The sequence below is a fragment of the Phocoena sinus genome, chromosome 13 (genome assembly GCF_008692025.1).
Source record: "Phocoena sinus isolate mPhoSin1 chromosome 13, mPhoSin1.pri, whole genome shotgun sequence".
NCBI lineage: Eukaryota > Metazoa > Chordata > Mammalia > Artiodactyla > Phocoenidae > Phocoena > Phocoena sinus.
Window position 1 is genome coordinate 12,967,106 of NC_045775.1, and position 25,579 is coordinate 12,992,684.

Consider the following 25,579-nt stretch of genomic DNA (forward strand, 5'->3'; position numbering starts at 1 on the left):
ACCTTAGGCACCCAGAAGTTATGATCTATGGCATTATCATTTCTCTATCTTTGAATTTTCCATCTTTTGAGTTTCAATTTCAGTCATTATAATGAACACTGGATAGTGTGTTGACATTGACAAAGCTCTTTCCTATCTTACACCTTGTGATAACACATCTGAGATTGGGATTGTTATCATCAATCTCACAGATGGTAGAATTGAGCCTCAGAGAGGTTTCCCAACAGGGTAGATGCTGAGGGTCAGAGGCTCTGACACACAGGGCTCCCCTCCCAACACTGTGTCTCCCCATCACTGCTTCTCCATGTACCAAGATGGGGGAGAAGGCAGCGGACCCGAGTGTCTCCTGAGCTTCTCCCCCGTATTCATCCTTTCACCCAGAGCTAACCAGGGTGGGCTTGAGAACTAAAGGTCTTTGGCCTACAGGTGAACCCGGAAATACTGCTGTGAATTAACTATTTGAAAAAAACGTGGCTTTAATTGAAAGCACCACAAAAGTTCTCTTTCCAGGATTCCTGAGACGGTTTGTGAACCAAAGACATTTTGTTTGTTTGTTTGTTGAAATTATTTATGTACATTTTTTTCTGATTACAATGTTATATGTGCACATTATAAAAATTCTGAAATGATACGGGGGGGGGGGGGAGTGAAATATTACCAGTGTATTGCCAGCAGTTACAACCACTGGTAATACTTTGATGTAAATTACGTACGGCCCCAAATTTCTGTGCGCACTGACTTGAGCTTGTGTGCATATAAGGCAAAAGCAAGGCGATACTACGTATACTGTTTTGTGACTTGCTTTTTTACTTAACAGTTTATTGCAATTTCTTCTCTCCTTTTTTCTTTCTTTTTTTGGACCTCAAGAGTACACTTATGTTAATCATATTCTTCCGTTCGTGGCACACAATCATCATTGTTTATATAAAGCACCTCTTATGTTTTATATCTTCTGCACTCACTTCCATTCTCCTCCTCCATTCTATTGTATTTAGTATATGTTCTCAGGTGTTTATCCTTGAGAATATACAGTTGTTTTATGTTTGTGTGTTTTAATTGAAATAAATGACATTGACCCAATACTAGTTCATACCAGTCAATGTAGATCTACATTACCACTTCTAATGGCTTCATCATCTCCATTGTATAGTTCTACCAAAATCTATCTAACCAGTTTCCTTTGATGGACAGTTAGGTTATTTTCTGAAAAGGTTTTGCTTTTAATTGTTTTAAACAATGCTGAAGTAAGCATTCTTATATATATATGTCTCTGCAGGTTTGTGATTATTTCCTTGTGATCATTTTGAAGGACCACTTTGTGAAAAATCCTTCATCCAATTTTTCATTTTTCAGTTCCTAAGGTAGTTTTGTTAGTGATTCCTGGAGGTCCCCCCCCCCCACCTCTTTCTCTCTCTGTCTCTCTGTCTTTGTCTCTCTTTCAACACTTTGCTGGTCTCTCCCTAATGGCATTTAGCACAGTCGGCTTTGATCTCTGTTTCATAGGTTCTTGCTTATCGCTCAGCTGATAAGCTCTAGCTCGTTGTTGACTGAGATCACATCATAATTGATTCAACAGCGTTTCCTGTGCACCTGTTCAATGGTAGGCTCTGAACTGGATGCCAAGGTGAACGTGACAATCACGTTCCCCTTGAGGAAACCCAGGTCTGGTGAGACAGCAGACGTGCCTTGTGGTGACCATGCCATGGCAGGTGGCATGGTGACAGCAGTGTGTACAAGAGTCAAGGTGAGAAAGAGGAAGCCAGACAAGAAAGTCACAGGAGATGATCCCCGTCCGTATCTGGAGTATGGATTGGAGTTTACTGGAAGATCAAAGTGGACCTGATGGGAACTGCCCTTACAGCAAAAGGAACAGCTAGTAAACAACCAGAGAGGTTTGCGATGATACAGGAAGTTGAAGCATAGGGTGGGAGCACGGGGAGGGTGGACAAAAGGTGGGGTGGGGACAGAGTAGGTCCCGGGGTGAGGATTGGATTCAGAGTAAGGATAATGGGAGGCCACTGAGGGGTTAGGCAGAGCAGTGATGTGATTGGATTTTGTGTTTTAAAAAGGTCATTTTGGCTGTAGTGTGGAAGATGGAGGGCAACACCGTAGAGGGGAAAGCAAGCGAGTTAGGAGGCTACTGCAGTCATCGAAGTGAGAGTTGATCATGTCCTGCACTAAAGTAGTGGCCACAGAGAGAGGCAGATGAAACCTGAGAGAGAGTTAGGAAGTAGAATCTACAGACTACTTAACTGGATAATTGATTAGCTATAACCCCCAGGCTTATAAGGAACCCTGGGCAGGTGGTGGGGCCATTTACCCAGAGAGGAGCACAGGAGAATATGCTGAATTTGATACGTTTGTAGGATATAAAGGTAGAAATGTCTAGCAGGTAGATGGATATATTCTCTACTCTTCAGGAAAGGCCTACCATAGAGATTTGGGAACCACATTTATCTTTGTAATAGATGATAATATTGAGTAAAAGTTTGTTAAATAAGTGAACAAATTAATTTTTAGTATCATACTTCCTTCAGATAGAGCATTTTACTTCTATCAAATCACCTTTATCTGAGAATGTCAAAGTTCTTTGTACTTAAGGCCCACCAACGTGAGTTAAAGTCTTTTTTAGAGTTACTGTACAGTTAAGCATTTAGGAACATGGTAAGAGCAGATGGTTCTCAGAGGGGAAAGACCACCAGCCTAAGAGTCAGAAGACTTGAGTGACTCTGCCACTACTGGTAGACACTTGAACATGGCACTTGCCCCTTGGGATATCCAAGTCCTTACTCTGAGGGCAAGGAGAGAGCTTGCACCACTGATGCTCCAGGCTGCTCCTAGCCCTGTGACTTATCTTGAATCCCCAAGGATGTAGTCGGTGCCCCCTGCCTGTTTTATGCTTGTAGGGTAGGATCTCCACTGTCATCCCAGGAGGTTCCCAGTTGGAGGGAAAATCATCAGAGAACGCCACGAGAAAGCCCGTCTCCCCTTTTCTGAAGCTGTTCTAGTCCCCAGAGGTGGCATGAAAGGCCAGCCTGTGATCGACACTCTCCCTGCCCCCTGGGAAGAGCTGCTGGGGACTTGTGAGCCCTCGGCTTTAGGGGGATGAAGAAGAGAAGAGCAGAAAGATCCAGAGGGCCAGATATTTGCCTTTATTAGAAAAGAAAACCCCACACAATGTGCTGGGAAACTTTGAGGCTTAATTTTCAGGGTTGTTCTAACAGTCTCTGGAAACTAGCAACCTAATGTCATTTGTTTAAGGGATCCAAGAGGGTTGGTGATGGGGATTGTTTCAGCACCCTGGCACACAGGTAAACATGCCTCCTGGCTTACGGGCTATGTGTGTTTGGCGTGGGGACAGCACACTGTGAGGGTGGGAGGGTGGGACTGCCCAGTTAGGTCAGGAGACTGGGGTTCTCATCCTGGCTGTGCCATCAGTTGCCTGTGTCATATTGGAAGACCTCAAACTCTCCAACTGAAACCAAGGGGCTTAAAAACAGAAGAACCCAGAGTCAGATCTTTACAAGCTTTCGTCTTCCCTAGTTGTGTGATTTTTAAAATCTTAACGCTAGACCCCAGTACAGGATCTTGAAACCATGTCGAGGATGCCAGATGGAAGGAGTGAGGAATCGGAGACAACTTGGGTTATGTTTGTGCTGCTTTGGGTGTTTTCTCGTTAGACCATCTACCTTTATTTTTTTTTTTTTTTTTTTTTTTTTTTTTTGCGGTACGTGAGCCTCTCACTGTTGTGACCTCTCCCGTTGTGGAGCACAGGCTCCGGACACGCAGGCTTAGCAGCCATGGCTCACAGGCCCAGCCGCTCCGCGGCACGTGGGATCTTCCCGGACCGGGGCGGGAATCTGTGTCCCCTGCATCGGCAGGCGGACTCTCAACCACTGCGCCACCAGGGAAGCCCCAATGAAGCTGTATTTTTAACAAAATAACCAAGGATGATTCTTGCACTTAGGCAAGTTTGGGACACAACTGCTTAAGGGTTTTCACCTGGGGACCAGCCACAGTTGAAGTTGCCTGATATGGGTGGGAATTTGTCTCTCTGTCCCTTGTGCTCCCCAGCTCTTGGCTGTGAACATTCATCTCTCCAGGCCCCATATTCCAAGAGGTGAATGTCTCCTGCATCCAGTTCTGAGCCTTCAAGGCTGGAACCATGTCTTCTCTTTACACCCCAGTGTGCCCAGTACAGGGCCTTTCTCATAGACGATGTCTATAAATGTCCACTGAACTGAGTTGCCCAGAGAGTTTCTATCTGCCTCATTTAACCAGACCATCAACCATCATTGGTACAAATCCATGCCTTTAAGGACAGGAGGAGGGGAGATTAGTGAGAATTTGTAGAAACGTGTCACAGAGAAGACAGCATTGGAACTGAGCCTTGCAGAGGGAGTAAGATTTGGGCCAGTGTTAAGGAAAAGAAAGGGGGATCCAGGCAGAAGTGTAAGCACAAGCAACGCCAGGCTCTTCCAGTTATTCTCATGTTCAGGTGAGAATCCCAGAGCCCAGAGAGAAGACCTGATATTTTCAAGGCTGGCCCAGGTAACTCGACACTAGAACCGGATCAACTCCATTCAAGACTCCTTCCATACCTGGCACTGTTGTGTGTTCCATAGGCCTCCCACCTGAGCCCCTAAAGCTCTTTCAACCTCTGCTCTGAGCCCTATTTCCGGGACTGTTTCCCCATCACTGTGTTCATCTTGCTGTGTGTCTGCATGTGTGGTGGTGCCACCCCAACTCAGCCCCCAAGTCTTTGCATGAATCTCACCAAGATTCAGCCAGACTGATGGTCCAATTACCTAGGAGAAGCCAGGCGTGCTGTTCTGTGTGCCTCATCGCATGCAGCAAGCCTTGGTGTGTCCTGAGAAGCTGGGCTTAGGTAGCAGAGTAGGCAAAGGACAGGCTCAGGGCAACTCACACACACACACACACACACACACACACACACACACACACACACACCACATATATATTTTATTTGAATCTTCTTTAAGACCAAAAGGGTCTGTGGAGGAAGGATGCTCATGGGAGCTTCTCGGACCTTCGGGTGGGTCTTTTCTCCCTTCCAGGAAGCTTCCCAGTTCTCAGAGCATTCTTACATGTTTTGCCTCTTCTGCTCTAGAATCCTGTTATCAAGACAGGGTAGGAAATGAATGAGAAGTGGCCAAACCCAAGGCAGGAAGACCAGTTAAGAGGTGGTTGAAGAATCCAGGCAAGAGATAAGAGCCTTTATCAGGAAACCAACGAGGTTTGAGACATCTTGTTCTCTCTGTACTAAGCTTTTTACTAGCTAGCTGAGCTAGGGTAAATTATGTATTCTTTCTGAGCTTCAAACTCCTCGTCAATAAAAGAGATGATAATGATCTCTTTCTTACAGCATTGTTATACGGGTAAATATTGTTACACAGAAGCCTTCTGTGAACTGCAGTGTATAAAAACGTGGTCTTCTCTTGCCCATCAGAACCCTTCTACCAGTCCCATTCTGTGCCTAGCACTGAGTCTCTATGACAACTCAAAGCATGAGGAATTATTTGATTTGGGGCTGGGCTGGCTTTTATCTCACAGCCTGGAACCCTAGCATAAAAATAATACACTCTGCTATCTTTCCCCTCCCTTAGGTAACAAATGCTCAAGTACCACCGGTTTTCAGGTAAAGAATGCAGAGCCAGCATGCACCGACTCTTTTGAGACAAGCCAGGTTGAAGTCTGTGACTCATGTTTTCATACTTAGAAAACTTATGCTGCCAATCAATGAGTGGTGGGGGCGCGAGGACCTTAAAGATCATCTTGTCCAACTCATTTTTCAGTTGGGGAAACTGAGCAACAGGAAAGGAAAGGATCTTGCCCAAGATCACAGATTTAACTAGAAATAGAGTGGGCATAAATCCTCCCCATTATGTCATGGACTCTTTTGGGGAACATGTTAAGCTTTACTGTCATTTTACCCTTTCTTTCATCCCAGTCTCATAATGAAGGAAACTACTTGGCCCATGTCACTGCAGCCCCAGTACGGGGAGGACATCAATTCATTTATCAGACATAACTAAGAATCACCTTTATGTCAAGTACTGAGGATACTGAAACAAAGGCACAGGCCCTGACTTCAAGCTATTTAGAATTTAATGATGAAGACAGACCAGGAAACAATCTCTAGAAGGTCAGGCTATTTTCTATACAGTTAAATGAAACATTCCTCCCATCTGCCGTCTGCACTTTATACTTAAGATTGCATTGACTCTCCTCATGTATAGATTATTATGAGGCTGATTTTCCCAGAAAGAAACATACCAAATCCCATAATGGGACTAATGAAGACCAGTGACAAGGTCCTTCACAGTGGCTCACGTCCCATTCATTCATTTCCTCAAAAAATATTTGTTGAGCATCTAGTATGAGGTACCAGGGTACAAAGATAAATAAAAGCAGTCCTCTCAAGCAACTAACAATCCAGTAGAGAAATCAGTAAAGATCATGGAAGCTTTTATAAGGGAAGGGAGAGGCCGAGGACAAAGGATGCCTAAGTCAGCCTTGGAAAGTCTGCAGAGATTTCACAGAGGAGCTGGCACGTGCGCTGAGACTACTGAAAGAAGGAGAAGAAGTGTGCTGAACAGACAAAGGGGGTTGACATTCTGGGAAAAGAAACAGCACACGCAAAGCATGACTGTGTGGAAGCATGCAAGCCCCGGGACCTGTAACAGTTGATTATTACTAGCATATGAAGTGAAAAGACAGATTGGCAGAAAATGAGGCTATGAGTCGGCAAGACTGTGCCATGCTAGCAAGCTGGGGCTACGTCCTGTAGACAACGGTGAGCTGTTGAGCGTTTTTGGGAGAAGATCACATGCTGAGGTTTGCATTTCAGAAACTCATTCAAGCAGCCGTGCAGGAGGCAGGTTGGAGTAGAGAGCCCAGGGAGGATTATTAATCCAGGCAAAACCTGATGAGGGCGGCGGCAGTGCCGCTCTGAGCCAGGTCAGAACTTGATTTTGTACATGATTCATTTCCAGGCACACCTGAGTGATGGTGCTGACCATGACCTGTAACCAAGATGCATGAAGTTCTGCATTTGAGTCCCCAAAACTGTGATTCATGGGGCTGACAATGTTCCCCTTTTGTGTAAGAGACCATCCTCTCCCGGGATCAACTGAACAGTTTAAGGCATCGCAATGATGTGTAGAGAATCCAAGCTCCCTTGCTTAAGAGAGAAGCTGACACGTTGACCTTCTAAAGGCCCTTGGGGGAGGTGGTTTTTAATAACCCTTAACCCCTTTTCCCATCATTCATACAGACTCACTTCTGAGCTTGTGGTTTTGGTAAATCTAACAGGCTTTTCCAAACAGGAGCTTGGCAAAGTGATCCCTCTCTCATCCCTCTTGCAGCGCCAGGAAACGCTGATTCAGCCTCTCAAACCTTCCTGCTTTCGCGGTTCCTGTTCCTTCTCCTGCAATGCCTTCCAACCACCTGTCTGTCGGTGACTGTGCACTAGAGTCTTGCAGACCCACGTTCAAATTCTAGCTCTGCCACTCGTTAGTTGTACGATTTTGTACGAGAGAGCTGCCCTAATTATTTTGCTGAGTTGTCACAGGGTTAGAGGTCCAGGTTGTGAAGTGTCCATCCTAGTGCCTCCCCTGCAGCCACTCAGGTTCAGTAGCTATTATTATTAGGTGAGAGTCTAGTTCAATAATGAAAATTTGTAATTCTCCACTGAAAAGAGCAAAGAGAAGTACTGAAAGGTTGGTAATACATCTTTTGATTATCAAGATAACCATGAATTACCATTTTCTTACCCAGATTAATTAAACCTGACACCTGAGTACCCACTTGATTTCCATATCCAGCTGTGGAATCCCACAGTAACTTATAATTAAGAGATGTTTTTAATCAGAGACTTGAAACTTGAAATTAAGAGCAAAAATATGTAGAGAAACTCCATGAGAAAGGGCATAGTTGCACATCCTCAGGCCCTCTTATCAAGCAGAAGAGTTTGGAAGCAAATGGCCACCTAAACAGCATCTTTTCACCATGCTGTGTGCTTCCGAAGAAGCAGCTCCCCCTGAAAGCAGCAAGAGTGATTTGGTTTCATTATTTTGAAAGAATTGTTCAGTGTTAGGGCAGGCTACTGACAATGGGTGTGGAATCTGTTTTAGAAGAAGGTAAAAACATAATAACAACAGGCTATGTGGTTAGATTACCCCTTCTGGGCTATTGCAAGTATAGACCTGCTGAGAGCCTAGTAGAGAATTTGTCTCAAGCACACTGAAGGACTAGGTCCACTTGGATAAATTCTCCGAAACCTAACTCTGTCTCCTCTAACAGGACTTTACAGATCTTGCGTTACTTTCCTTGTTCTGTTAGTAAAATCACCAACTTGACTTTTTAAATTACTCTGTGGTTAATTTGTTTTAATTCTTTTTTGTCACAAAACAACAACATTAAAGGGAAATTTAAAAAAATCATCTTTAATTTTCCTGCAGTAATAAAACTTTTAATTTTGGACTTTTTTTGGTCTTTGTTTACCTACGTATTTCTTAATTAGCCATCACAGTAAATCTGAAAGAGTTTTTTTTTTTTATGTGTGCTTTATCGAGAAAGAAATTGACGCTAAAGCAGTTAATTAATGTTGCTGTAAGCAACACATAAGGTCAATGGCCAAATCAGGGATAACTCTAAACCTATGCTCTGTCCACCTACTGTGGGACTGTGATGTTGGCCACACAACCTGGCATATAATCAATGTATTTTATATTTTATTTTATGCACTATTATTTTGACTTACTGGCAGTAATAAGAATAGAATGGAATTATGTCAACTGAAATTCACTAACCAATCTTTTAAAAAAAGCCATCCAGAAGTTGTCAACACTGAAGGCAATGTTGTAGGAAGTTTCTGAAGATGAGAAGAGAGATAGAGAATTAATGAGACTAGTAAAAATGATCTGTTGGCATTTGAAAAAGAAAAAAACAGCAGAAACTTTGGAACTAGAACAACGCATTCCCTACCATTGCTGATCAGATTTCCAAAGCCACTTTTCGATCATTTGGCTATAAGTCCTTCTTACCGTTCTTGTCAATAATCCCACTTAATATCCCTGCAAACTACATGTAGAATTAGGCACCTGTGCAGTAAGTGCTAATGAATCATAATTTGTAAAATGAGAATACAAACATTTTCCATGTACTTAACATGAATAGCATAAAAAGGGATGTTGGCTTTCCATGTGGGAGTCAGTGCTGTGTAAAAGATGACACGTGATGGAGGAGGATGAACTCTACAGCCTTTTGAGAAGTCTTTTCTGGTCACCTCTTTTCTAGAATATCAAATAGAAGGAAACAGACTTGGGGAGACTTTGATCAGACACACTGGAGGGACTTCTAACCACAAGGGACTGCTCAGAACTCTAGCTTGGCTCTTAATCAAGCTTGAAATGATCACAGCCACAGCGCTAATTGCATTAATTTGCTTTTCATCAGGCAGAATGGGGAAACAGAATAGCAAACTGGCCCCCGAAGTGATGGAGGACCTGGTGAAGAGCACAGAGTTTAATGAGCATGAACTCAAGCAGTGGTACAAAGGATTTCTCAAGGACTGTCCAAGCGGGAGGCTGAATCTCGAGGAATTTCAGCAGCTCTACGTGAAGGTAAGTTGTTTTTCAATGTTTTTCTAATCTTCAGGCCAGAGAACATTGTCTTCATCGCATGTAGCTTCACATGGAATTATAACTCGAAGTAGCCAATTTGTTTCAGCTCTGGTGGTTTTCCACCCAAAAAGAAAAATGGTCATTTTTAAAAATGCAAAGGGATGTGTTTTGTTCCAGACATAAGTCAAGCAATTTCTGAACAAGAAGAGTAATTGTTCAATCAAAACACCAGACAGTTCAGAGGATGATAGCATCTGGTAAAGCACAGTACAACTCTCAGATAATAGCATTTTCTGATGGTTATTGACAGGCGGCTAATTGCACCATTGTTTGGCTTGTTAAAGGTATCTGTACCTCTCTCAGTTAGCAAAGTATGTGGGAGGGCTTTTGCACCCAGAAAGTCCCCTTATTTGCAGGTAAGAAAAATATACAGATCTCCACAGCTTTGCATTTAGAAGGAAGTAGGGAGTTCTGGTATACATCAAGGTCAACCAGGATGGTCTTCTATCATTCTATCAAGGTCTAAAATATGGACTTTCCCCAGGATTTTGTACTGTTTAGAAGTTAACGTTCCCCTGGACATTAGATAAAACTGTTCCGTGTAAGGTATGATTTGTACTGCAGTGGTATTGCTTCGGTTTGTCTGAGTTTATCATTTGTAGTTGTTCTAGATTTGGCGTGATCTAAGACATTCCATTTTGTTTATACTTCGATAATGTGAGGCTTGTGGGAAAAGTGTTTCTCTTTTCATTACTCTGTTTGTAATTGTTTCTCTTTTAACTTTTTCTGACTAAAATTCCAAATAGATAATAGTGCTCATCATTCAAGTGCAGCAAGTATCCATTTGAGCAATATGAACCACCCACATGCATAACAGGTGCATGGGATGATTACATAAAATATTAAACAGTGTCATTCTCTCTTGAAGTTGAACATCTCATACAGCCTTTGCTCCAGCAATTCCATCCTTGCATATGTACAAGAAGGAACATGTATAAGAATGCTCATAGCTGCACTGCTCACAATACCAAAACTGGGAAAAAACCCAAACGCCCATCAAAGGGAGAGTGGAGAATAAACTGTGGTATACTCACACGGCAGTCAAAACAGTTGAACTGCAGTTAACACTGAAACATGAAGTGCAAAAAGTCAGTCTCAAAATACTTTAAATTAAACACAGATAAGATAAAAATATGTTTTATAGAACTACAAATAAAAGCAATAACAACATCACATGAAAAAGAAAGCAAGAGAGTGATGAACACAGGATTCAAACTGCATCACCCACCCTGCAGTTACGATGGTTACATCCAGTGCATAAGAGGCAAGGGATGAGATGGAAGTTTAGCCACATGGTTAGATAGATGGACGGATTGTGTCAAAGTCTTAGCTGTGGCTTTGGGTGCTCGGTTTGCAGGTGGTTATCGCATTAATAAAAGCTCGCTAATCCTGCATGAACCACTAATGAATGTCAAGAATCCGTGATTGTCATTAATCTAGTGCTGACCACCTGAGGGCTCAAGGTATCTATAACTATCTTTTTAAATGTGTGTAGAAACGTACACAAAACGTGGTATGTGTGCGTGGTATAAGATTACTGTGACACTTCTAAGAATATCTGAGTAATTAGTTTTTCGTGTAGAGATCTTTTACATGGAAGCACTGAGAAACGCTTTTACCATTCAATTGACATAAATTGCTTTTGCTGAGAAGTGGGATGGTATGCATTTTCCTAGATTTTTATACAACTCACCAGTTTTCAAAGTCACATCTTCTACCATTTTATCACCCAGAAGTTAGCCTCTGCCTCAGAACTGTCTTCCCTCAGCCCGAAGGGAAGTACAGACAAATGAGATTTGTCAAAGCCACGTTCATATCAGTAAAAGCCATGCAAGCTGTCACTCTGTGTTTAAGAGAGCTCTATGTGCCATGTTTCTCACTGTTTGTTCAAAGTGAGAGTGGTTTTGCCTTTGAAGAAATAGTTCAAATGCAGGAAAGGAAGTATTTTATTTACATGCTGGAAGTACTCAGCACTGAAAATAAAATCCACCTCAAGCTAAGGGAGGGGTGTGTGTAAACATCAAACATCCCCCAGTGTTTTATGGTACAACTGAGATATATGTACCAATATCAACCCCTACTCCTCCCTCCCCCCAGAGTGGAATTTTTTTTTCCAGGAAGGGGATATATAACTTTGTGGATGAAGTTTAGATTCTTGGCAGACTCTTAACAGCCATATTTAAACTCAGCCTGTGCTCTTGTATCAAATAGTTAGAAAGTAGGCAAAGTCCTCCTCTCCTTCCAGAGTTGTCCAAGGGCAAAATACAAAAGAGAATCGCAGAGGAAATATGCCACATCCACAGGAAAAAAAAAAAAAAAAAAAGAAAGAAAGGTCTGTTAGGTTAGAAGGGAGAATAACAGGGAAAGATGTGTATTATGTAATAAGGCCCAGGAGAAGGGCTGAGAAGAAAAATCCTCCTTTAATGCAGCTTAAAAGTACAAATGTTCAGCAAGACACAGTCTTTGTCTTGGTGAATAGGCACTTTTCAGTAGTTCCTTCTATCCCAGTGTGGACATTGAGACATCCTGGAATCCAGCTGAGTGAGCAAAGCCACCGGTGGCCTCTGCCCTCCCACCTGTGTGGTCAGCCTGACACATTTACTGTCACTGACCTGATCCATTTTAGGCTCTGGGAGAGTCACCTCACTGCGTGGAGTCGGTTCTGATGAGGGTATGGGGCGACAGGATAACGGGAGAGGCCCCCCTGCAAGGTCAGGGGCCACAAACCCTCAACTTCAGAAGCCTTTGTATCCAAAATATAAAGGAATTCCATTAAGTCTACATGTGAAACTGTCTAAAACTAAGGTTCAGAAAAATGAGGTAATTTGCTCAGTGCCGCAAAATGAGTGAAGTTCAGGACAGACATTAAAGGTGGGTATGCTGACATGCACTGCAGCACACAGCCCTGCCTCTCGACTGGATTCCCCTGGCAGCCCCTCACCAACCTCCCTCCAAGCCCCTCCACCATACAGCTGCTGGAGTGGGATTTGAAAAACACAGGTCTGGGCATGGACCTTCCTAGTTTGTTACAGGTGTTACCGAACCAGGCTCCTTTGCCCAACACGCAGCAAGCCGTACGCTGAGATGCTGCGGTTTGTAGCAGAGTTTATTCACAAGGCAGCCAAGCAAGGAGACAGGAGAAGTCTCCGATCCACCTCCCTGAAGGCAAAAGGCTTGAGATATTTATGCGATAAAGAAGCAGGGTGGTCTTAGGCGTGGGGAAAGTGTGAGGTAATCGGCGTTCTGAGCTGGAATATTGGGTTACATGCTTCTTCATGGGATGCGTGTTCAGGAATGGAGGCTCTTAGCATGGTCTGAAGGTAGAGTTTTTGGCCATCTGACATCAAAAGGTCATTCATCAGACAACTGTGCAGGCCCAGTTTTAGGCTCAGTGGTCCCATCCAGCTTTTGTCAGCTTGACTAGGCAGGAGTTGACTCCAGGTTTCTGGAAAACAGCTTAAGTGCCTGTTACTCTAGTGACCCATACGTCAGAGGCATTATCTATAAGGGTGGTTAAGAAGTCTTGTGATATATTACCTAGCTACGTGAAGCTTGGAGGGTATGCAATTAAAGAAGGAAAAAGAAATAAGCAAGCTTAATCAGTAAAGGCAGGTTATAGGCAGAGGGCTTTTTAACAAGCTGTTCCCTTATCTGCTGTTCCATACGTCAAGGATTTCTGTTAACCCTATGGGGCACGGTTTCACAGGTTTCATTCTTTAGTCATGTAGAGAATAGTCACCTCACTTAAATCAACATACGACCCAGTGGCTAAGACAGGGCCTGCCACAGAGCAAGCATCAGTGTTGGTGAGTGAATTGTATTGAATGCTGGCTGTGTGTATCCTTCTCAGGAAGCCCTGTGGTGGAGGCATATAGAAGTGACTAAAGGACAGTCCTGCCTGCTCTCCAGTATCTCACAGTCTAATTGGAGAGACACAGTTAACCACAACACAAGGCAGAATGATATAAATGCTTGTTGGTGGGGCAAGAGTGGAAAATAGAGGTTATTTCAAAATGGGATATTAAAGTAAGAAGTTAATTAATGCAGTGATGAAAGGAAGACTTTTCTCCTGGCCTTTTAGAAGATAAAACGTCTCTGAGTAGATAGCTTTTACCTTTGACAAACTTGGTACCTGTGAAAGGTGCCCACCCACCCCTAAATTCATGTGTTGAAATTTTCATCTCCAGTATGTCAGAATCTGACTGTATTTGGAGAGAGGGCCTTTAAAGAGGTAATTAAGTTAAAATGAGGTCATTAGTGTGGGCCCCAATCCAGTATGACAGGTGTCCTATAAGAAGAGGCAATTTGGACACAGACATGTACAGAAGAAAGGCCATGTGAAGACACAGGGAAATGATGGTCGCTACAAATCAAAGAGAAGCCTCGGAAGAAACCAATCTTACCAGCACCTTGATCTTGGACTTCTACCCTTCAGACCTTTTATTGTTTAAACCACACAGTCTGTGGTACTTCGTTATGGCAGCCTTGACAAACTAAAAACAGTACTCGTTCCTTCTCTGTTACAAACTTCTCATGGGCAAGCCCAGAGCCCTCTGTATCTGGTATAAGCACGCCTTCTGTCAGGAATGTTCTAACGCTCCTGGCACGCACAGAGATGTCCACGTTACTGCAGTTGTTTCATCATCCCAACCACAGTACCGCTGCTGAGAGGTTGGGGAGAGAGATTTTGCATTTTGTCACCAAGAACCAAGTACCTGATTTTTTCCCCCATGAGAACTTCCTGTTTCCAATAATTATAAGGATTGCCAAGTTGAGATCACAAATTAAGATTGAGAGTTTGCAATTTGAACTGTATTTTCAGAGAATTTTTAAATTTAATCTTAAAAGAAAACCAGCCCTGCGGAAGAGCGAGCAGCTGCACGAGGGAGGAGGTGTCCCTATCCCAGGTCCTCTTCCTTGGAAGGCTGATACCATTCCTGCTTCGTTTAGTCTCTGTGACATCAAAGCCAAAGAAACCAAGTAACAAACCGGGCAGAGTCCTGCAAAGCACTAAATGCATTTTGATATTTGTTTGGAGTTCGACTTTCGGGATTGTTTTCATCAGGATCATTGGGTGGGTAACTGAGGCAGGTGGGAGGGCCCTCGAGTGCCATTTGATCATCCCTGATCCAACAGTTTGAATTTTAGTAAAACTTATTTGCATATAACAAAAGAGTTCCTGCGGAGTCATTCGTGTGTCCATCCAAGTGGTCGTTTCCTGGAGAGCTTCTGTAATTTGGTTATTAGAAAATGGCCTTGCAGCTTATCCTTCGAAGACTGGGTTCATTCATTCATTTAGTCATTCAAGACCCATTTCCTTTGTGCTTTCTGTAAGACAGACGCTGTCTCAAGTTTTGCTCTCGGTAAGCTCAGAGCCTGATAGAGCTGGAATATCATCTCATTTTTTTGTATAATGCTTTTCACTTCACAAAACCATATTTATTTTTACAACAAAATGTAATTGCAATTCCATTCAATGAGAAATTTTCTAGGCCTAAAACATAGGAAATATAAATCTAGTCACCAAAATTCTATTGATACAACTACCCAGAGACGTGGATTAAAACAAAATAAAAATAAATTATGTCATAGAATCAGGAGTGCCTAAACATTTGATGATTAAAGACATTTTAATAGAACAAGAAAGATTTTCTCGTTAATAAAAGTATTATTACCTAATTCTCTATATGGCTTTATAATTTTACTCTCAAATTGTATTCTTATGTTTAAAAACCTACTATTAGGAAGAAAAGGCATACTTCCTGAAAGTTATATGAAAACACATAATAAATGTAGACTTTTAGGCATGTAATCTTTGTTTTGTAGAATTATGAAATAAAATATGTGCGTCTAGTTTTGCCCTGTTTACTGCGTAACTCAGACAAGGGACTTTTTCTCTCTGATTCTTAGATTCATCTGTGCAAATGAAAAAAAATCAATCTCTATCAATGGCTCTCAAACTTGAGTGGGTATCAAAATCACTTGGGCAGACTACTCAGTCAGCAGGTTGCTGGGCCCCTTCCTCAGGGTTGCTGTTCTACTAGGCCTAGGACAGAGCCCCAATGTCTGGATTCTTTTTATTTATTTATTTATTTTGTGGTATGCAGGCCTCTCACTGTTGCAGCCTCTCCCGTTGCGGAGCACAGGCTCCAGAAGCGCAGGCTCAGCGGCCATGGCTCACGCGCCCAGCCGCTCCGCGGCATGTGGGATCTTCCCGGACCAGGGCACGAACCCGTGTCCCCTGCATCGGCAGATGGACTCTCAACTGCTGCGCCCCCAGGGAAGCCCTGGATTCTTAATAAGACCTCAAAGATAGTTCTAATGGAGAAGATCCATGAGTGACATTTTGAGAAACACTGACCTAGAGCTTAACCTGGGGGTATCCTGGGCTAGGCTTCCGGAGTTCTGTACACACTGAAATTATATGTATAATTTTGTATCTACACTCTCTTGGGATAACTTTCCTCAGGTATATAAATGGCTCTTTGCAAGCTCCCAAAATGTTAAGAATCACTAAAGATACTTGTAATCATTGGCAGGCCTGACATTCTAATTTCTGTGACCGTAGAGTTATTGGGTCTCAACTGACAGTAAGACAAATGGAGAAAATTTCCCTTCTAAACCAGACTCTCAAAGAAACGTTACAGGCAAAAAAAGATCAAAAGTTTCTGGACTGCACTTTGTGAAATTTGTTTTCAGTTTGTTGTGGGATGTTTTCCTGATTCATTCAAGGCCCATTAATTAAGCTGTATTTTGTCCAGAGCCCCGTGAAAATGCAAATGGGAAGGCCCCAAGGGGATGAAATGCACCCCTGCTTGCCATTCATTCTCCTAAGCACCTACGTGCCAGATGCTGTGAAGACCCCTGTGACCCCATCACAGATCCCTGCCCTCAGGTGGCTATGGTCTGGTGCCAGCAAGAAGTCTATAGGTCAAGTGCATGGTATATACCATACACACACACACACACACACACACACACACACACACACACACACACATCTATAATACAGGGACTATTGTGATCAGAACCATGAAAGACAGGGAAGGACATGGAGGCCCAGGGAGGGCTGGTGGGGAAGGTGACATTGACACTGACTCTCAAAGGAAGGGTGATTTGGACATGAGCTGTCTGTCTGGAAGCTCAAAAATCTCACTGACCAGAATCACAAAAAACAGCTAATGTGTTTTTTTTTTTTTTTTTTTTGCGGTACACGGGCCTCTCACTGTTGTGGCCTCTCCCGTTGCGGAGCACAGGCTCCGGACGCGCAGGCTCAGCGGCCATGGCTCATGGGCCCAGCCGCTCCGCGGCACGTGGGATCCTCCCAGACCGGGGCACGAACCCACATCCCTGCATTGGCAGGCGGACTCTCAACCACTGCGCCACCAGGGGGCACGAACCCACATCCCTGCATTGGCGGGGGGACTCTCAACCACTGCGCCACCAGGGAAGCCCCAGCTATTGTGTTTGAGAGCTTCTATGCATAGTGTTGGCAGGAGGCCCACCAGATTGAGCATATTAGGTTGAAACAAAAGTACAATGAAACAAAACAAAACAAACAAACCAACCAACCAAAACCTCTTGGCAGACCTGCTGAGATAATCTGGAAAACCACCTGTTGAAGATAAAGCTCATACCCCCAGGGCTCCTGCCACAGGTCTCCTGTCTCATTTCTCTTTCTCTTCTCTCTCCCTCCCTTTCGTCCCTTCCTTTGTGATCATTCTGAAAGTGCTTTAATCTGACAGCTCACTTGATTCTCACCATGGCCAAGGAACCAGACTTTGGAGGTAGCATTTCCTTACTCCAAGCTGTATGGGTTGGGAAGTCGGCAGACTTGACCAGGGCTGCAGAGGGGCCAGCAGTTGAACACCTGGCCCACCTTGCGAGCAGCATTCTTCCCTCCTGCTGTGCTCTCTGTGGCCTCTGGGTCACATGCAGGAACAGGCATCTGGGAGCTTCTCTGATCTACTTTGCTGTGAAGCAGATGCATCAAAAGCTCTCTCGTTGCTCCATTTCAGCCATCCTTCTAGGACCAGCTCAAAAGGTTCTCCCTGGAAGAGCCTTCTTTGATCTTCTGACTCTCAAAGCCAGAAGAATCTCTTTCTCCTCTGAGTTCCTAAGACTTTGGTTCCCCACTCCCCCTCACCTCTGTTAACAAGGACATTATAGTTTTGCACCACAATTCTGTAAGCTTTTCTCACCTCCTCTCTAGGTAGAGCCCTTCTTCATTCCCCAGAGCCCACACTGCTATTATGTTTTGCCAGAATACACTTAAATGTGATGTGGTTTAATCAGAAGGCTGGATGTGTACCTGGCTCTACCATACACTGGTTGTACGAACTTGGGAAAGTCTTATGCTTAAAGGTTGTTAAATAAGTCAGCAAACCACTCTGACCCTCAGATTCCTCATCTGTCAGATGGAGAGGATATTCTGAGCCCTGCTTCATCATGCTTGATCTTAGGCACCTGGGCATGGAAAGTCTTCCAGATGCCAAACAAGTGCTGGCTCCCCTATCAAATATTTTATCCAAAGAGAATGTGACAGAGGTGACTACTATCGCTTCTCAACGTCTGATTCAAATCAATTTTGAAAATAATACTGTTGGCTCAAGAAAAGATTTTGGGGTGATCGGTTTTCAGGGATTCAGATTCTGCTTGTTCATAAGAGGTAATTAGCAGTACGCCTTATTAAAAATTTGCTGGGCAGAGCTATATACAGAAGCATTTTAATTCCTTTGGGAAATAGACATTACATAAGACACAAAATGTTATCCAGATTGGGCTGGTGAAGACATTGCAATTTTTAGTGAGAACCTGGGAATTCATTTCCATTTGGAATGTTTGCCAACATGATCTAGGCTACACTTCAAATTGAATTAATGTGAAAAACAAGAGCTGGGGTCTGAAATCTCAAGGAAGAGATGACAATAAAGTTACAGTTCTGGGGAAACAGTGTCTCATGTGAGGCTCCAAAGACATTTTATTACAGGGAGATTGTCTCAGGGAATAGCTAGCTACTACCCGCATGTCTTGCGTTAGGGCATTTATCCCAGAGGGGTGGAAGTGATAACCTTCTCCTGTCTCAACGGGTGTGAAATTATTTTGAATGGCTTCCACACCTTGGGATTTTGCTTTCCCATGATAGGGCAGGTGTCAGTTAGAGAGATATCTGTGGTCATTGCAGCCATGCCATCCAAAGGAATGCTCTTAGAGGATGCCTCAACTTCTGTGTCCTCAGGATAAGGTTAGAAAGAGCACTTTAGGAGTCTCTCAGTCCACCCTGCCCCCATTTTACAAAAGAGGAAACAGACGCCCTGGAGCGGGGAAGGCTGTCTGAGAACCTGTTTCCTAATGGCTCCAATTAACGTCCAAAAGGATGTGTCTCAACTCCAGCCTGATTATGAGGTTTTAAAGCCAGAAGGACCTGCTCTCCAGTTAGCTGTTCTCTTCAGCTAATTATTAAAGGACAATACATTTCTAATTGGAAATACAGGGCTGGACTTGAAGATAAAAAAATCATATCTGGATCTCTTAATGTAAAGCTGTTTTACATTATTGGATTTTTCTGACCCTTTGAAAGGGTGATAGGGCTTGGATTCGGGTATCATTGACCCACCTTGGTGGAAATCATTTCCTCCCTTCCTGTGGCCTATTGAGCACCTGCCGGAAGATAGCTCTCTGTCTTACTGATTATGCACTCCAGTGTCTCCACTTGGAATGGTTCTTGGACCCTCATCTGTTTCTCTCCGAGGCTGTTATGGAGCTTAGCGTCCCCTCCTTGTGACAGTGGTGATGTTGCTGTGAATTGTGTCCCGTGCTGGGCTTTAAGACAGCTTCTCCCCTCGCGGATGCAATGTGCTCCTCTCGTCACAGTGGAGAGATTGGGGGGAGATGTGGTCAGCCACAAAATAGGCCTAAATCCATCTACGAAATGCCCAAGGACCTCCTTAGCTATTTTAGGGGAATCCTTTTGTAGATAATCATCCATAGGAGCTGCTAGCAGCCACCCACCTTCAACAAACACTACCGAGCAGTATCTATAACAAGTCTGTAGCCAAGAGCTATGGAGGATGCAGAGTTTGAGTCAGACTCCCTCACTCCTTTAAAGAGCTTGCAGCCTAGTAGAACAATCCATGTAGATAGCTAAAAGATCGTAGAGAAAGTGCTATCTGTCCCAAGACTCGTGTAAATATTCTGACGTAAGGAGTTTCTATATAAATATCTTCACTGAAGATTTCACGATGCCTTGAAATATAGGTCGGATTTACCCCTGCAAGGATGACAGTCCTAAGAGGAGGGACAACCTAAGCAAGGGTACAGGGCAGGGAGGCAGGGGAAGGTGTGGGAAATAGCAAGCCACTGTGTTGGCTAAAATGTCGGATCACCAAAGAGGTATCGGGGGAAAGTGAGGTTGGAGATGTGAGTGGGCCCCAGTCACAGAGGGCCCAGACTGCCAGAAAAGCTCTGAAGTCCAGAATGTTGTAGACAAGGCAGAGAGATGGCTTCCTGCTGGGATTTGGTCGATGACCATGGAAATTCTGGTGACCTGGTATTGTCTTCCTCTTAAAACAGCATAATGACAGCACTAGGAAGGAAGAATTATTTTTCCTTTCCCTTATAAATGGTCCCCGTGACTCAGTGGGTGAAGCTGCAGGAGCTCGCAATGTGCCCTTGAACGAATGACTTAGATCAAAGTTGACTGAGTTATTCATCAAGTATTTACCAGCTGTACCTTGTCTGTGCTGCACTAAAGCCTGAGGGGAGCAGCAGGTAGGACGCTAATGGAAGTGCCAGGCCTTGTGGGAAGATGCGGCCTTCCAAGCAGATAATTGCAGTGACAACCCAAGAGCTAAGTGAGGTTATGGGTCAATCAGAGCTTTGAGAGCTCAGGGGAGGGGAAGGAAGAGAAAAGGCCGGGGAGGGGCCGGTGAGGCTTCCTGGGCAGGGAGAACAGGGGCAGCACAGGAACTGGGGGCTGAGGCCCCAGGAGAGACTTAGACAAAGAGGGTAAAAACGTTTTGCCTCCACAGAGCTGGTGGTGAGCAGTAGGTGGGCAAGGCCCTGATCTTGGAATGGTTGGCACCTCCTGGAATGCTCAGGGGGACTTGGAAGTTTCCTTCCCATAGTCCTTCTGCCGGGGCAGCCTCTCTGCCTCCCCACTTCAGCAGCAGAGGCTGACCCCAGCCCACAAGACTAGTCCTGTCCTGTTGTCCTGACCCAGTTTCCAGCCAGAGCCCTCCACTCGCTGAGAAAGAAGTGGATTAGTCAGAACTTTTGGGGTGAAAACAAAGACACTGGGTGATCCAGGAAGACCAGATGGGTCTGGGTGTTACAGGCAGCATCCGTGCCGTCACACCCCACAGCCACATCTTCTGTAGATGAAATTCCTTCTCTCTGAAGTAAAGAAGCAAACTCAGTGTGTTCTGACTTGAAATGAAAAACAAATGGGTTGTTTTATCAGGGCAGTTCAGAGCGTGTTCAGGGAAAAGTGCAAGATGGATGTGGTCCTGTGTTGTTGTGTATTTTTTAAAATAAATTTATTTATTTGTTTGTTTTGTCTTTTTGGCTGCATTGGGTCTTGGTTGCTGCGCGCGGGCTTTCTCTAGTTGCGGCAAGCGGGGGCTACTCTTCCTTGCAGTGCGTGGGCTTCTCACCATCGTGGCTTCTCTTGTTGCGGAGCACGGGTTCCAGGCGCGCAGGCTTCAGTAGTTGTGGCTCGCGGGCTCTAGAGCGCAGCCTCAGTACTTGTGGCGCACGGGCTTGGTTGCTCTGTGGCATGTGGGATCTTCCTGGGCCAGGGACTGAACCCGTTTCCCCTGCATTGGCAGGCGGATTCTTAACCACTGTGCCACCAGGGAAGCCCCATGTATGTATTTTTTACTAAAGGGCATAGAGATGTGAGCTGAAGTTATGTATATTATCATTTGGGGCTTGGATCCTTCTCTCCCTCTATCAGAGACACAGAGAGCAGCTTAGAACACGTATTAAGTAAGAGCTGAAAAGGCAGCTGCTTTTGTGGAAGGAACGGCCCTGGAGCTGACTCTGCAGCTTGAACCCAGGGTCTGCCCCTAAGAGCTGCGAGCTCTTGGATGAGGTCCTCCACTTCCCTTATCTTCAGCTTCTGCCGCTGTTAGATAATTCTTCATATCTACCTTACAAGTGCTTCCACTCAAGGTGCTCAATTAATACTCAAGGTCACTTTCATTATTACTGGGGCCCTGGGGACTGATGAGAAGAGTGCAGGGGTGAGGAAGCTGGCCTCTGCGTGCCAGAGGGATCCTTCTGGGTCTCTTGGCCTCTCTGCAGCCTCAAGTCACCATTCGCCCCAGGACACTGTCCCTCCCTTGAGGGGAGAGCTGTCTCGGCTTCCATCGTGTGAACCAGTCTTCCCCAGCACGCCCTGCCGGCTGGCAAGGCATCCTGCCCCTGCGGAGAAAGAGGGGCGAAGGAGGAAGAGAAGAGATTGTCCCCGGGGCGCGGGCGCCAGCGGGAATTCTCCCAGCGGCTGGGGAGGGAAGCCAGCAGACGGGAAATTCTCTCCCTCCCTGTGCTTCTCTGCTGCAGGCAGTAACAGCCTTGAAGGTGCTACACTGACTCCAGAGTAGAGCTCTGGGAGAAGAACACGCAGTCCCCGGACCAGGCACCCGGGTGGGGTGTTTGGGGTGTGTGTCCAGCCCCCTCTGAGGGCTGAACTGGAGGAGGATCGCATTTGAGACAAAGCGAATTAACACTAGATATTGACGTAGGTGTCAGGGACGGTTTCTGTTGTCCCTGTACAATCCACACATTTACTGTCTGCTCCAGGGGACTGTCACACCCTGGAGGTGAGTAGAGAAGGGGCACGTCGTCATTACAACAAAAAATACAGTAGAAACCAGGCACTTATGTCCTTTCTAGAAAAAAACTCAAAGTGTGACTAGATGCGTAGATGAACAATGGATAGAGGACAATAGCCAACATTAACTGAATGCTTGTCGAGTGTCAGGTACTGTTCCAAACACAGCATTTTGTGTATATTAACTCGTTTGATCCTCACAAGGGTGTATGAAGGAGACAGTATTATTCCCCCCGTCTTACAAAGGAGGCACAAAATGGGTAATAACTCTCCCGGGGTCACATGACGTTCACACCCAAGCTGTTGGGCTCCATTGCCAGTACTCTTTACTAGGCAGATGGATCCCTGATGGAAATCTCAGGAGGAGGAGACCTGATCCCTACTAAGAAGGGTAGTTTATATAGTTTACCTTCCTATGGTCTTTAATTGAAAACATTCAAATAAACAACTGGTGTGGTTCCAGATGACTTCTAGGCGGAGTGAAGACCAGGTAGAAGGAGCAAGGAGTCCAGGGGTCTGTCGGACGGAGGCAAGTTCTTCAGCCTCCGAGTCTGAGTTTCCTCGTCAGACAAGGGAAAAGGCCAGGGTACTTGTGAAGCCCAGCGTGGCAGAGAGTCTGACGGTGCCTGCATTTCCGGTGCGAGAGCTCCTTTTCAGCAGTGTCGGAGTTGGGTCGGTGGAAAACCAGGGAGGGCTGACTATGTATACGAGTGTGGAGAAGCCCACCCGCCACGAGGAATTACAGCTTCCTTCTCAAGCTGACTTAATGACTACAAATTATGGGACTGTGCCGCCTACTGCCTGGCACTGACCAGAGAAGACACAGAAGGGTGGCTGGATGAAATGAGGTGCCAGATGTTGTTGGTTATATACCCAGTGGCCATGGTCCTTTTCTTACCCTTTCCTCTCTGGACATGGCCTACTTCCCACTGCAGAGACCAAAAGTCCAGGTCCATCTTGTACCTGGGATGTGGACATGTCACCCAATCCTGGTCAAAGGGATCTGAGAAAAGCTCTGCTGAAAGCTGGGTAGGGTTCTGGAAAAGGATTTCTTCACTTGTAGAAAGACCAGCATGCTGGTGTTTGTATAGTGTCTGCATGTGATCCCTGGAATTGCTATAGCTAACTGTCAGAGGCGAAGGAAGATACTGATTCCAAGCTGAAGGTGGCAGAATGGAAAGATAGAAAGAACCTGAGCCCTCGGTGGTATCCCTGAGCTGCTGACTGAATCCTAAAACAGTATCTGGACCATGCGTTGTATGGGATAATTAACCCTCTGTGGTTTGGACCATCTTTGGTTGGTCTTCTGTTCCTTGCAGAAGAAAGAATCATACTTAATACAAAGGAGAATGGAGCTGAGAGCCAGGAGCCCCTGGTCCTGGTCAGGACTCTGCTGCTAAATAAGTTGTGTGATTCTGGGCCAGTTACAAACCTCTCTGAGCCATAGGGTCTCAATTTATTTATTTTTATATTATACTGTTTTATTTTATTTCATTTTTTAATTTGTTTTGGACATGCATGAGGTACGTGGGATCTTAGTTCCCGGACCAGGGATCAAAGCCACGCCCCCTGCAGTGGCAGTGCTTAGTCTTAACCCCTGGACCACTTGGGGGAAGTCCCAGTTTATTGAAGAGGCAAGTAATCCCTGCCTTACCTCCTTCTCAGAACATTTGTGAGACCACATGAAACATTTTTAGCCCCACTTCCTACTTTGTTCTGAAGATATAGAATTGAATAAAATATGGTATGGATAAAAATGCATGAATAAATAAAATGAAATAAAATAAATGGGTAAAATGAATTGTAAAAGACAGATATGGGAACAAACTCCATGTTCCATGGACAGAAGAAAGGAGTTCAATGTGGCTGAGCAGAGAAGCTGAAGGGACCAGAGATAGAAGGTAAGAGGTAGACGAGGTAAGCACAGCCTCAGCTCCTACCTTTGAAAAATGATGGAGAGAATCATATGACCTCTTAAGTTCTCTTCCAATGCCAAGATTCTAGAAGCCAAATGGAGCTGTCACTAGATCTCTGCTAGATGTGAATGTCCCTGTACCACACGTCACATGGCATCATAGCAGTTTTCCTGCCCAACTACCCTCAGGGGCAGGGACTGTGTCTTACTCATCTCTGTATCCCCAGCAGCCAGTAACAAAAACTAATTGGCTAATAGAACAAGTTAATAAATGAATAAAAGACTCTGTCTTATAGATTCACTGAAATTCATTTTAAAGAATAAATGAAAGGAATGAAACATTTCCTAGCGTGTTATCCAGAATAATAAACCCACAGAGATTCATAATGAACTATTTTGCTATAGTATGTTTAACTAAACAGGATGCAACATCGTGTAACAGGATAACATACCATCCCCATTCTCAGAGGCAAGTGGCTAATCGTCTAATGAATATGTGAGGCACTTTCCAGCAAGAGAGTCGTCATGAACTTCCTTAAATACTATTTTTCCCAAAGATGAAATGAAAGGCTAAAATGTAAAACTCAAGATGTCTAATATGAAAAAAGCTACATGATGACTTGAAAAGTAGGCTGCTTACGTTTGAGTTTGTAGTGAGATTGTCAAAAACAAAACAACAAAACAAAACAAAACTGTGAGAACTGGAAGGATTTTCTTTTAGAAGAGGTGCGAGGGATACCATAAAAGACGTAGATGGTCTCTGAAAATAGATGGCTGTGTCTGCTTTCTAAGTAAACCTCACTGCATAGTCAAGGTGGGACTTATTTTTATCCATGTTCTTTTAAAAAAATGTGACACGTCTACCAAGGGCACGATAGATGATGACACTGTGTTAAAGCTAATACATTGTGGCTTCACAGCTTGGCCCCAGTAAAATCTCTTGCAGACTCAGAAGCTGGTGCTTGGAGACATCTTTCAAGATGACACAGCTGGGTTGCCAGGGTAACTCGCTGGATGAGGCTCTGCCTGGCTTTGGGAGAGGTTACATAAGACAAGACCAACAGGGAAGAGTTAAGGGATGTCCTGGAGTCAAGGGATGAAAAGAGTTCAGGATGAGGACAT

The 25,579-nt window shown here is 44.5% G+C and overlaps 1 protein-coding gene across 3 annotated transcripts in view; it reads left to right on the forward strand.

Annotated features, from left to right (window-relative positions):
* Nucleotides 1-25,579, forward strand: part of VSNL1 (visinin like 1) — a 101,656-nt gene that overhangs the window by 28,634 nt on the left and 47,443 nt on the right. For 2 of the 3 annotated variants that reach the window (XM_032652998.1, XM_032653000.1), the window contains exon 2: nt 9,481-9,647. In XM_032652998.1, coding sequence (XP_032508889.1) covers nt 9,486-9,647 — 162 coding nt within the window. In that variant the 5' untranslated portion in view covers nt 9,481-9,485. The remainder of the gene's footprint in view (nt 1-9,480; nt 9,648-25,579) is intronic. The other variant, XM_032652999.1, reaches the window with a different exon arrangement.